General features: G+C 39.3%; 1 protein-coding gene across 1 annotated transcript in view; it reads right to left on the minus strand.

Annotated features, from left to right (window-relative positions):
* Window positions 1–14567, minus strand: part of RELN (reelin) — a 298352-nt gene that overhangs the window by 84064 nt on the left and 199721 nt on the right. The window contains exons 19-22 of the mRNA XM_087765536.1: window positions 14110–14271; window positions 9565–9801; window positions 3592–3784; window positions 841–953 (exon numbers count right to left, since the gene is read on the minus strand). Of these exons, the coding sequence (XP_087621662.1) occupies window positions 841–953; window positions 3592–3784; window positions 9565–9801; window positions 14110–14271 (705 nt within the window). The remainder of the gene's footprint in view (window positions 1–840; window positions 954–3591; window positions 3785–9564; window positions 9802–14109; window positions 14272–14567) is intronic.

Raw genomic sequence — 14567 nt, forward strand, 5'->3', positions numbered from 1 at the left:
TTGATAGAAGTAGGTTGTATTGAGGCCGTGGAGAGTGCAGAAAAATTATGAAGGACAGGGAAATACAATGAGAACTTAATCTGAGCAAGCTCTCACTGCAACTGCTGTGATGGATTCAGGTCAAACATAAGCAAGGTGTAACTCTAATTGGAAAAATTTAATTCTCAAATGAAGGAAGCCCTTAAGATTATTGAGATTTATGACAACTTTTTAGTTGTATGCTACAATAAAGCTTTTAAAATAAATAATGGAAGATATCATCTAGTTAAATAAATAAAAACATTAGGGCAGGCAAAACAAATTTTATTACAGTAAGATGAATAGGGTAGGGCTTTCTGATAATTTTCGTTGCTATTTTTTGCAGAAGACAATGTTATTTCTGAAGACATGCTATAAAAAGAAACAAGAGGTAAAAAATTCCCAGAAATGAATCATTAGTTATTGTTTATACAAGGCTTTGGTCTGAAGATGTAAACAATAAGGAATGTGCAAAATAAAAATTAACAATCCAAATAAAGCCTTCCTCCAGGGGGCCATTTACAGACAAGCACCACTATTTTTGAAAAGGTCTGAACTTCTATTAGAAGAGTCACAGTATGTATTAAAAACAATCCTAAACAATAGTTTCTGGTGACTTCACCAACATTTCACTCTCTAATTATGTAAGGCAGGCATTTTATGTTAAATACCTGCAACTGGGTCAGCCCTGGTACCCTGGCAACCCCCACCCACCGGCTTGAGTATGGTCTACAGAGGACTTGATCTCTGTCACAGCAATATCAAAGTAGATGAACTATCTGCACCCAAAAAAAAAAAAAAAAAGAAGAAAGAAATGCTCACCAAGTCTTCTGTGGTAAAAGGACAGTGATTCTCCTCCACTGAGTAAATTCGCTGGAGTGGTAAATACTTGCTGATGTAAACTCCTGACAGCTTGGCATACTGGGAAGACATTCCTTAAAGTAAAACATTTCAAAACCAGATTTAATGTTGCGGCAGAATTGGGAACAGAAGCGAGGGTTAAACATTCACTGAACCAGGAGCTTGCCTGGGTCCAGATGTTGCAGCAAAAGACCCAGAAGCAGAAAAACCCTAGCATGATCCAAAAATTTTTCAGAAAACTAACAGGGGTACAATTCAGGATAGGAGAAAACCATATGACTCATTTAAAGAGATACGTTTGGCATTAGTGACAAGTAATTTTTTGTTTTCCTCCATGAGGATGTCTAGCTCATTTTTTTACTGTTCTCACCCCAGCATCTAGCGCTATGGAGTAAGTCTACAAGGCCACTGAGGAGTAAGTCTACAAAAGCGACCTCTGGACCATTATACCAGTCATTTTAGAGGACTACTTGTGAGGCCTGAGGATGCTGGCTCCCCCGACTCCCTCCATCTGTAGTGAGGAGCAGCAGCAGGAATGGCCAGAGTCACGTGGGAGCACCCAAATGCGGTCTACTGAAGTGGCCTCCAGAGGCCCTTACCATGCTCTGCAGCTGGATTAACTTTGACACCTACCACAAGTGGTGTAAATTCCTCCTTCATGCTTCTATGACTATTCCTGTATTTAACTCGGATTCCTAGGGAGGTCTATTCCCAAAATTTTCTTTTTCCTTCTCAAAAAATCCGATTGTTATCACATTTTTATATTAAATATAAACACAGTCCATTTTCCCAGCCTCTTACAGATTTCTAGACCTGTTCTTCCCGTGTTACTCCATTTTTCTGCAATATTCCATTCCTTTATTTATATATTGCTAAAACAGCACCCAAAACTTTTGTGCTATGGTTTTGATGAGGTATTAGTAAAGCGCTTGAATGTTATCACCAACCTGTGTGTTCCTTTTCTAGCTACCCATTCAGAGAATCCCTTCTGTCACTACTGCCCCAGCACAGCTCCTCCTGACCATCCCCACGTCTCCGAGCGTCTTTCGCTGTTCACTGCTGTGCTCATCCCCGTGTAGAGTGCCAGGCACAAGGGACAGACACTTGCCTACGCAAGTAGCATACTCTGACTGCTATGAAATTAATAATAAAGCATTGATACTCTACAGTAGTTTAAACAATTAAGAATATTAATATAGTTAAATTACATAGTAATAGTTATAAATTAAATATGAAGAAGGGCAGAATATATTATTTTACAGAGAAATTTATTGCTCAAATATCTAACAGTATTAAATGAAAATCTGATAGCTTATTCTGTTTTATTTTTTTCAGCAGATTTTCTAAAGGCTTAATTTCCTTTCCAGCAGTTTTCAAACATTTTTCATTGATTCATCTGCCCTAAAAGATCTTATAAAACAGGATCTCATCAGTGTGTGTGAAGCAAACAAAACTTTCAAACATTTTCATTAATTAGTGTTTTGTGTATTTGCCAGATTATGTCCTTGAAATAGACTACAGATAGCCTTCTCTATTACTCTTTTATCACAGCAACATGGGTGGTGTGAGAAAAATGATTTGGCTGCAAGTTCTTCTCTCTGAACTCAGCTCCAGTGAGAGAGGAAAGGAGCACTAAAATCTGAAGGCAACTGATCTTCCATTGACGGCAAGGATAAACCACAAACACCCACCACTAGGAACTATTCTTGGACACCATGATGATGCCTGCTAGGTATAAAAGACATGAATATCGTTTGAAATACAGTATTTATAGCTTTCCTCTAAATTCTGTTTAAGGTAAGAAAGCATTACTTGGATTCGCAAAGTTTAAAAATTCAGTTATTGCCATTTCCCTACTCTGCCCACCGAAGTAAATGTGGCGAAACACAACATGGCAAAAGGTAACAGGACAACGCTTTCAGTGCTCATGGAAGATGTGGGACTGGATGTTCAAATTCCTCTGTGAACCTACAGAGCAGGCAGCAAAAAGGCAGCAGGGCAAGCTCCCTGATACCATCTGAACCTGCTCAGAGGCAGCCTAAGGACCTTGGTTAGTTCACCCTGAGGCCAGGGAAAGTCCAGCTTGCCATCTAAGAGGGAAAACAAAAGCACAAATTATGGCTAAATGCGCTATTCATATTTGTGCCGAGACAGAGCTGAGCCACACGGGGAAATAGCAGCCAACACTGCTATTTGCACTTCTAGCAGAGACGGGGAAACAGCCGGTCATTACGGCCCTGGACTGTGTTTGAACCAGGGATGGGAGATGAAAGGCTCTACATTACAATCCCCCGAAGGAATGCGCTTTCCATTTACGAAATGGTTGCGCACAAGAGCAGAAAGAATTTCTATCCATTTAAATGCCAGGAAACAGTAGATGCATTTTGCTTTGAAAAACAAAGCAATAGCGCAGGAAACATCTCAGCCATTACTCTGTAGCTCTGTCTATCTATGCCCCAGTTCTTTTCTCAGACTTGGTCTGTTCCTATCAGAATTTTGTGTTTCAGGCTCTCAGATACCTTTCTTCCAAATATCATGAAAAACAGTTTAAATACTTCTATTAGTCATTTTGACTGATTCCATCTGACAATTTCTTTATAGAAAGGGGAATGAGGAAAACATCCTCCTTTGTTTAATGCCACAAGTATATTTCAGATGATCTTTGTATAAGCAGAGTTTATGGAAGACAAAGGCCCTCGCTGCCAGCCTCACCTCCTGAACAAGATGCCATGTGAGGCCATGGTTGGCGGAGTAGTCCAGTTTCACCTGGTTGTCCATATGAGGAGTGAACGCCTGACCGCAGCCCATTACCAAGTTGAACTGTATCATATACGAAGCTCCAATCTGCATAGACTGGGTCTCCACGTAGCGCATGCTAGAAGCTAACTTTGAATCTCCTGTAAAACTGAGAAAGGTAAGGAAAGAATCAGGATCCATCTCCAAAATAATTCAGAAGGGAACGTTATGAATGGTTCTGGGTTAAATACAGCGATGCTTCTTTCTTTGTTCTGCAGATTGGCACATGGGATGGGACCACGCACAGAAGCATCTTTCCGTTGGTACTTCTGCAAATTACCAGGAAGGCCTTGAAGTACCCCAGAGTGTGAAACACTGAATTATTCTGTTAGTTCTTACTATATGCTCTTTGTATTAAGGATCAAGTTAGGATCAAGCAAAGGATAATACACAGAAAAAACAACAAAAAGAAAGTTAATTCCCCAGGAGTGTCCATTGCCTAAGGTCATGTCACAGTAACAGCTGTAATTTCATTCAAACACTGGACAATAAAGATACACTGCATTTAGTTTAAAATATTCTTATTACATAGACTTTTCATTCCATTGATTTTTCAAGTGATTCTATATGCAATGCATTCACTGACTTTTGACTGTGTTTCAGAATTAGTATCACCTATCCTCAGCTTCTTTTCTGCAGGATGTACTGATGTAAGAGATATTATCCAGTGGATTGGAGAAGATAATTTTGTCAGTATTAATGTCTGCAACACATCCAGCCTTGTATATGATACAAGGTACCCAGTTACCACATACATGGTAACACAACACATAGTTTCAAATTACAAGGTTATTTCAGTTTAAATGCAGGTTTTTCTTCTATGCACTATTCAAAAGGAAAAAAAATTCAAATGCAAGAGAGGTATAAGGAGGAAGAAATAACAACTTAAACTTTGAATCCTGCACACTAGCCTTCAAAACAGAATGCTTTTAAGAAAAGTTCACGTAGAATGAAAATCGCCTCCCTCTCCTTAGTTTGAGATGTTTAGTTAGTGTCTTCAGAAGTACTGTAGTCCTTTCAGCTTCAACATTTTCTAAGACTGTTCTTAAATGTGAACAATTTAGGATAGGGATTGCATCTTTTCACAGAAAATCACTGCAAATCATCATGCAAAAATGAAAAGTGACATTCAGTACAGTGGTGATGAAGAGAATAATCTAGTTCAAGGTTGCTCTTATGGTCGAGTAAGTTCCAGTTTATCACCTTAAATAAGCAATCCTAATCTTTCAATAGAGTACAATAAAACATATTAGCTTCTACCCCTGTAAAATTCAAGGTTACGACGAAGTCGGTGTAAGGACTAGGAATACAAGCCAGTGTTACTTAGCACTCTTTTAAATTAATTCACTGACCCACACTGTTTTCTATAGTGTCCTTTCCAGAGAGAGCAGTTAAGCCATAAATGTCAGCATCCTACCTTAAAGCTTTAGAAGAAATTACTGAAAGCTGACATAAGTGTTGTTATTATCAAATTGCTGTTACTTGGCACAGGTTAAGATCCAGGCTCCTTTTTACTCTCTGACCTTGCTCTCTGTGACTTCCTCTCCTGAAGGATGATCCAACTCATGGCGCTATATGAAACTACCCAGTCTACATTGATCAGCACCACAAACCGACTGTGGATGGACATCCCCTTCACTGCTGCGGTACTGTCATGGACAACTAGACCAGAAGGCAGTAAGTTGCCCTGGAAAACTGTATCTCAAATGTTTGCTCTTTCAGCCAGTCTTGTCAGTGTTTTTCTTCTCAATGGGAAGGATAATTTTAAGTTGAGCAGAGGGTATAAGGTACACTCGTCAGTGGTCCAGCTGGCAACCTATGGTTTGTGGCTTCATTGTTAGAACTGAATGCATCTCAGAAGAATTTGTTTTGCCCAAATTTGTTCTTCTTCCAAACTTTATCTTGTACTTTTCGAAATGACAAAAACCTGCAAATTTAAAAGTTAAAGCTGACTTGGTCTGACACAGTTTTAATTTCTACAATGCAGCTTGAAATTTCATGGCTGATGTGGGAAATCAAAGTTTTACCAAAGCCCTCTTGGGAAATCTGTGCCAGGACAACCAGGCTCCTCAGGTATCAGTCAGCCATGTGCAGTGTAATCAGCTGAAAGTTATATGTAGCAATGATTTGGAAGATGATTTGGCATTGCAGACATAAACCTGGGCACAACACATCACAGTTACCTAAAGCTCATCTGAACAGAATAAAGGAATTGAAACTGAACAGTTTGATGAAGCGTCTGCCTAGAAGCTGTCTTCCCCAAAGTGATGGAAGAAAAGTGAAGGACTGGTGCTCAGAGCAGATGCAAAGAATTAAATGTTTCATTTTGTCTTTGTCTCCACAAAAGTTCCCTCTTTTCAACATTACTGGTGTAAAATTAGAAAAAAATTCTTAAACTCTGATCTTTTTTACTGGTGGCATTCAGGTCATGATTTAAGTTCAGTATTCATTTTCATAACTTAGCCACTGGATATTGTACATAGTACATTAAGTAAGCATTGTTTTAAAGTCAAAACGGCTCTTTAAAATGCATATTAAAGAAATGTGAAAAAGGAAGCTAGTAAGGAGATGAAGACGATCTGTGATGCTCCATAAGAAGCTCTTTTAAGGGGAGGAAATCACATTATGGTTTCACAAAGTCCCTTATCATCCACAAATTGCCTCCAGCTGAACAAGGGTAGCATTAAAGGTGGGGGCTCCACCTTACTTGCCGCTTCTTTGCTTTCCAGCTCTCCCGTGTACGTGGTTAGGCGTACACTCTTCTGCTGGAATACCAAATGTTTTCTTTGTTTGTTCTGGGAGTCATGCAGCCAGAACACATTTCCGGACTTTGTAAAAGACAGACTAACGTCCCTGGCATAACAGTAATTAACTAAAAAATCTTCAGAAATGAGAATGCGAAGGCTACATTTTTGTATAAATACGTAGCTGTGAGTAGGTTGCTAGCGCGTATATAATTAGACCTGCGGAGGCGCAGGAACACAATACCCATAGGTGCCCTCAGAACAATCGCTCTCCCTCCAAGCACTGCTAACTAATTGGTACTTCTGGGAATGATATCACAGCCAATGTCAGCCAATCTGCGCTGCTCCAAACTGCTCTGGGATCCCCAGAGTTACCACGTTTTCAAGGCCGGTACTTGCAGGAATACTGAAAAGCCACACGGATGCAGCTGTTTTTTTAAAGCTGCATTGACCAAGAATATTGATGTGATGCCCAAACGCCCTTGCCAGCCCCAGTTCTGCTTCCATCAGGGGCAGGAGATGCTTATGTCTTTTTACATCACATCATACCTACTTCATTAAATAATTCCTAAATGTATTCACGTATTTTAATTAAGCCAATTTCCTGAAAGAAACTTTCTGCATGTTACAGAGTAATAATTAACCTAAAAGACAAAACATTTTATGAACAATTTTATCAAGCTGATGTAGGGCAACTGTATTACATTGCTCCATCAGGATAGTTCATTATGAGACAGATTTACAGTCTTCCCCCAGGCTGCTTGGGACGGCGGGACACTCCATCGTCCGTTACCTTGAGTTAAATCATAAGGTCATAATCTGACTGAAGACAGTTTATTTATATAACGCTATTTTATTTCTGTCCAGATGAATATTAAAAAAAGAAAAAAAAAAAGCTTTAGTGTCCTTATCAATACTTAAATGCATTTCAGCAAGTGGCTTTAAATATTCGGTAACACTCCAGAAGCATTTGGGTCAAAACCTTGCCTGTGTATGAGCATTTTGGAGAAGTGATGAATTAATGTTAATTATCATCAAACACTTTGTTTAAAAAGTGTTCCGGAGTCCTTTCAGTGTACTCAATACACTTCCCACAATAAAGTCTAGGAACCAATCTGAAACCAAATGTTGACGATTACAATCAAATCAAGTGACTGTTCCAGATATAGACCATTATAAACCACTCAAAAATCACCTTTGCTCAAAACATATGCATATCAACAAACCTCTCTTTTCTAAATGTAGTCAGACATCGGAAAGAACAACCTCCCTCTTCAACAAAAATAAAAATCCCCCTTGTCAGTTTTCCCCAATTTTAAGGATAAATATTTCAGATTCTGAGGCAGAAACAGAGGCCTAATAGACAATTAAAGGCAATTCAGTGAAAAGGGGCCTCGGGATGACACCCTGTACAATGATTTATAGCATATTTACCATAGTTCTACTAATGAAAAAGCAGTTGTCAGACTTTTCTCAAGAGGATGGTGTCAGTGCTACTGCAAACTCTGCTCATAGAAAGTCATGAGTTAGAAAATGAGAACCAAATGGACTCACAGCTGGGAAAAGCCAACAATAATTAATTTAACTAGCAGCCATTTGTACAGACTTTGTGTAAGTTTAAAAATTTCCCTTGAGAGAAACAAGGTCAGTGAAGGATAGAGTTCATGTCTTCCAGTGATAATGAAAAATACTTATACATAAATAGCAAGGAAATATTTCAAAGGCTTTGATTGGTTATTTGATGCATGGAAAGTTCAACATTTCCACTATGACTGAGCACTACAAATCCTAGCCAATATATGGGATGGAGAATTTAGCTTAGCATTTATTATTTTGATTCAGATTTAGAGTCATAGGAGGAAAACAGAGGAACCTCTGCTATCTTAAATAACTTACCGCCCTTCCCATGATAAACTGGTCTTACAAGAACAGAGGGAAAACAATGTCATTAAAGAGCTTTCATTCCAACTCTTTGATGAAGAAGATGCAAAGAGTTTGAGCCCTAACATGTTGTTTCATTTTAATGAGCAGTGAGTACCTTCCTTGTCCTTATTAAAGTGGTTAATGGTGCTTCTACTGCCTCATTATCACCGCTAGAACAAATTCGGTGTTGTTCCTACTGCTAAGCCAACTCCTTTTAGTTTGACAGATGATCAGAAAGTCAAATCAGATTGCTCAGAAATACTTGTTAATAAAATTCCAACAGTGTTTCTCTGAGTGCCCATGGGGACGCTAAAATTATTTATATTTTTTTCAGGTTTTCTATAATTACTGTGATTGTACTTCCTCCAAATAAATACATCTATGCCAATTAAAGCCATACTGGGTTTATGTGTTGATCAGACAAGCATGAAACTGTTATTTAGTTTTAATCAAAACACAGAGATTAAATTGAATTTCCCTTGTATTAATTCCAAATATTACATCTATGTACTCCAGAATTTAATTTTTGTGAAGCAGGTTAACGTTTTAAAAAAAAAAAAAGCTTATTTTTACACAATTCTAACAGAATATTCTTTTTCTTTGTTTTTCACTTCTTTTTCTTGCCTTTTTTTGCTTTGGGGCAGGTGATGTTTTTTTGCTTTTGTTTCTAAATACACAGCACATTTTAGGCATAATTGCAATAATAATGCTGATCACAGTGTAAATCACTAAATGGATATAATACCAGAGAAAATAACTACAGATGACTAACGTCATTCTACCAACATTCTGCTGCCTTTCCTTTTTGGAGTGTAATCTCATGGCTATGTAGACAGATCTGAATATCACTTACAAAATATTCAGAGTCTGCACTTAACAGATTATTTCATAACCTGTATATGCATATTAACCTGACTGGATTTTAAGTGAAGATTATGAAAATTTTCTGAATTGTTTCTATTAGGATATTCTTTAAATATTTTGTGGGGAAAGAATGCTACAAGGTTCCCATCAAACATCAATCTCTGTGCAATGGGGTGTAAAAACTTACTGCTAATTTCAATTAGATTAGCAACCGTATTTTTGTCCATTATGTGAGGATGAGACAAAATTACTCTGAATAGCTGCCAGAAAGACTCATTTGCAGAAATCACTTGGTTCTTAGCAGGATGAATAGACAAAGAAAACAAAAATGCAATAGAAATAAATATGTGTTTCTCACCAAAGAGTCCAGTCATGTCCACAGTATGGCTGAACATTTCCCAGGTAGAATCCCAGAGACTGTGTGACTTCAACTAGGTTGGTGAAGTCCAGACTGATGCTATTGAAAAGCACTGACGTCATGATGATTTCATCGATCGCCCACACATCTTCGCCTTGAGAAGAGTGATATGGTTGCCACCATCTGAACTGAATGCCAATCTGTCTTGCATCTTCAGGCAGCTCCACTGAAATTATTCTGGAAAACAAAACAAAAGTATTATTGAAAGTTTTGCTGTTTGTAATAATTCGATGGGGACGTATTTTATGGTTATTTTTTCTTACTGACCCTAAAAATCATGGGTTAAATTCAGCCCACAAATACCTTATCATCTCCTGGTATAGTTTTTACCAGTGACAGAGACAGGGGAATCATTAGTTCTCTTGGTAGTCAACGTATTTATTGAAAGACAGCCATGTGCAAAAGCCACCAATTTTGTAAATTTTGCTGCTACTGTGGAGCTCTCTAAATTTTACAGTTGCTCTTGCTTGCCAGAAGAAACTTGAATGCCCTCCATCTGAAACCCAGCTGTAGGCCAGGGGCTTAGACTGCCAAAGGGATGATCAGCTGACAAAGATTTACAAATTCCAGCTCCACTTTCTCAGACTCAGTGGATTTTATCCTGATCTGAAGAGATCCATCTTCTTAACATCTGTGCTTGTTTCTGCACAGCACTTGGCATCATGCCTGTGTTGCTCTTGTCTTAGAAGAATCCATCCCTCTAAATTGCCACGTTCAAAGGGGAAAAGGTTCATCTTGTCAGACAGTGTGATTATGTGTAGTCTCTTATGGGGCGCACTTTTCTTCTGCAGTTGCACACAGACGCAACTGGAGGTGAGTCCCAGGCGCTTCTCCTGGTATGCAAGGTCACCTGATTTGTCATGGCAGCTATGTCAACAAACCTATAACTGACAAACTGCAAAGAAAATTAAGAGTAATATCTAATTTCCAGGAGCAATTATCGTATACAGCAGCGGGGAGCATGCATTAATTGCCACAGCAACGACACCTTCTTGAAAGCTCCATAAATCACCAGGACCATGGTGCCCCACGCAACGCACGTGAGCTGTGAAAGACTGGCAACAGGGATATTTGTCTCCATCGGTATCCAATTGCTTGCTGGCAAAAGAGGTTTTGGCAAGCTCATCATGTAGCTGATATTTTTCTTTCTCTCTTAGAGGAAATGTGGATAAAATGACAAATCAGGTAAACTGGAAACATCATGTTACACTTTAGCACCACGTTTTTTCCAGATTTAAGGCTTTCTACACTGCCTGTTGTAATGTTTTTTTCTGTGTGTATGAAACAGTCTTGTGCCTGCAGTGCTCTTAGTGCAAAACCACACTCTTAAAAATGACTTGCTAAACTGTCCTTGTAAAGAGTAAATGTATAATACTGCTGTTTAATATCACATTGATTTTAAAGAAGAATACATTAATCCATTAGCAAGAAATAATCAAATGGCTTGGCTAAACAAGTGGGAAGCACTCAAAAAATCCTGGCTGGCATTTCTAGGAGCTGCTTTCTGCTGGTCGTAGGCTGGAGAGAGCAGCGTCGAGGGACAGCCAGAGGCGACGGCTGCTGTGTCCTCGTGGCAAGGGACCAGCAGGGCACACACTTTACGTATGGCGCATACATTTCCTTGGCTGCTCAAATAAACATGCTTCAATGACTTCATACCATTCTAAGAGAAAGACCAAGCCTGTTACTCTCTGGAACGTGAATAAACTACAAGGACTTTCTTCCTACCAAGAGTTCTCTAATAAGCAGCAACTCAATGGCCTTTTGGGTCAATATTTAAAGGCACAAATGACACGAAATCGCTACTGATGCTAAAAGGCACCAATAGTTTTGTCTTCCATGGTTCAGCAGGGCAAACCTGAAGAAAGCCGGTACCCTGGCTAGGAGGAGCACTGCATCCAGCGCACGGCATGAAGCACTTGGCACTTGCGCGAGCTAATGCTCTGTTATAATCCTAGGCATATTTCTCTGCTGGTGGCTGTCTCTGACGCCTGCATCTTCCTTTTTACTCTTAACTCTCATAAGCTCGCCCACGTGGACACTAATTCTCACCGACAGCAATTTACAGAAAATCCTGAATCATGACATACACCACTGATACACCTATCGGATGTTAAAATATTTAACACATGTTAAAATAAATTTCTCATCCCAGGGGATTAAGCAAACACAATTTAAAAACGTTAGTGTAAACTACCGTATATGGCACATACGTTAGTATGCAGAACCTGACTACATCTCCAGTTACAACAGCTTCTCCTGTCTGGCTTTGATTTGCTGGAGATAGATGGAGAGGGAGGGAGATTCTTGCTAATGACTTTTCTGCTGCAGAAAAGAAAAGTGTTCCTACTAACATTACCAGCTACCATTAGATTTCTTAAAAACCAGCTGGGAGACCTTTGCTCTGATCTCATTCTTTCAAGCTATGCGCATACCTAATATTGAAAAGCCACTGCTGTTCTGCTCAGAAGAAAAATGCAGCTGTCAAATGTTAGCAGATTAAATGCACCTTTTCAGCAGAACATTAAATGTGTAATTATTTTTTGTATGACTGAAGATTAATTAAATTTCTGGATACAGATTGATTGCCAAACTTTGCAGCAGTCCATCTATGTTACCAAAAATGCTGATATTTTCAGACAACATAATACGAAAAGGTGAAGCTTTCTTCATGTTCTTCATCATAATTATTGCCAGCATTATCTTCAGGTTTGTATGTCTATCATTTTTCTATCTACCCCAAGTGGAGTGTACATATCCCATGGCAAAACCTTTCCAACCTGTGTGTGTTGTGCTCAGCTCTTTGCCCTGTCAGAACAACAGAAATCAAGTGTTTCATACTTAATCTCAAAAAGCAAAAAAGATCTCTGGCATCAGTACAATTTACTACACTTATATCTTAAACTTCATTAAAATCAGTCACCAGAATGTGTATTTTCCTTTTTGTTATAAAAATTTCATAGTGCTACATATTAAAAACCTTTAGGGAAATACAATTCCTACAGCTGTAATCTTGAATCTAAGAATTAGAAACAGGGCCATATAAAATATATATGTGACTATAATAAAGGACGGGAAAGGAAATTTTGTAGAAGGCTTATGAGCGTTCCAGTTCTTAGGATCTTTCCTTTGGAAACATTTAAAACTTCAGAAATTAAAGCCCACATGCAGTATACTTCTACCAAATACAGCTGTTCCTCTCAGATTTTTGAGTATTTCTTATAGGTCCCAGGAAATATAATGTTACAAGTTTTTTTCCCATTAGAATATTCTTAAACACCTTTTGTATATTGTAATTTTGTATTGAGTTATTAACAAGACAGGAAATCTGGTTTTTGTTTTTTGTTTTTTTAAATGAGCAGATCTGAGCTCAATATATAAATAATGAAAGCTACACATAGCTAAAGTGACTTGCAGATGTATCTATAGTCCCACCCGCGCGGCTGACTCAGGCATTATCCTGGAACTGGATGGAGGGGTAGAGAAGAGGACACAGGGCAAAGTCACCCTTGGGCAGGAATGGACCAGCTGGGAAGGGACCCGCGATGCCACTGTTGGCTCTGCCTCTCATGTGCCCCCTCGCAGAGCATCTCCTTTCATCGGGATTTATTGGTTCTGCTGCAGCACTGCGGGAAGGTGGATGCCTCCAGGTTTGAGTGGGTTTGCACAGAGCCAGCCCAGATTGTTCTGGGCTTGCGGTACAGGTGTGCTTGTGGAGACTCCCAGTTTTGCATGTGCTTTATTAAAAGTGGTGGATGGTCTCACAAATGTAACAGTAAGTAATACCTTCTGCTCTAAATACATCAGATACATTCCTCTCTAATCTGACACCAAACACAGGTGCTGCTAGATGAGATGAGCTCTTTGTTCAGCTGCTTTGTGATCTGCACAATTCCCAGGCATGGTCACTGGCAGGACCTCCCAGGGCACCAAGTCCAGCCCACAGGCACAGGCACAAAGTCGTGTAATCCCCTTCGTAACGGGAGCAGGCGCAATTTCCCTGCTGACCTGGAGACACCCTCATGGTCAGATTTTGTCTCAGCTGTCCTGCGCTGCCTGCAAACTCCTAATCCCAGAGGAAGATGTAGTGAAGGTATCTATGGCTTCAAAGCTACGAATAATTTATGTTAATTTATCTTTACAAGTGGCTGCTTCCATGGGAAAAGACATACCGCTATTTACCACAAGTACATTTCTTCCTGCTCATCCCGCACTGCCTCGGCTTGTTCTGTCAAATCACCATAGACTCAGATGCCATTAAATCCATGTGTTCATTTTTATAGAAGCAGGCAAAAATGGGAATTGCCTAGAACAGCTGCAAAATTTTAAGGAAAAGTGGTAACTTTCAGTGTGCAGTAAAAGATCTTCACTCCACTCACTCCCACACCATGTGGGCAGATGTACTTACTCTCCGCATTGCAGTGACTACCACTACCAGCATTAACTGCATGTAGATAACACTCCTTGTAATATTTATGCATATACCTTGGCTCGTGGTAGTTGAGATAAGAATAGTGTTCCAGTAGTTTCCAGGTAATCCCGTTGTCGTAGGAGTAGTGCAGCAGCACTCCTTCCCCGGGCTGGTCAGGTGCTTTGCAGGTGCTCAGCACGGACTTGCTGCCCAGGCGTAGTGTGAACTGCAGGAACCTGGATCAGAATTACACAAATATTTATAGGGTACTATATGCATAGTGGTTTGTTGTTTGTTTGTTTGTTTTGTTTTTTTTTTTTCCTAACCAGGTTGTTTTCAGATCTCCTCAATCTAGACAAATTTTGCTAAGTATTAGTTACGGGGTTTTGTACGTACGATTTGTATTTACTGTAAGGTAATGCAATGTGGCACATATAGTTAAAAAATGCCAATCATTACAACATTTAATTATTTATTAGGCACTGAAGGGGAGGGAGAGATAGTGAATGGATCTAATCAGCTGCCACAAGCT

This window comes from Nipponia nippon, unplaced genomic scaffold (assembly GCF_047370975.1).
Source record: "Nipponia nippon isolate SJK-2023a ecotype South Korea unplaced genomic scaffold, ASM4737097v1 scaffold_3, whole genome shotgun sequence".
NCBI classification, from domain to species: domain Eukaryota; kingdom Metazoa; phylum Chordata; class Aves; order Pelecaniformes; family Threskiornithidae; genus Nipponia; species Nipponia nippon.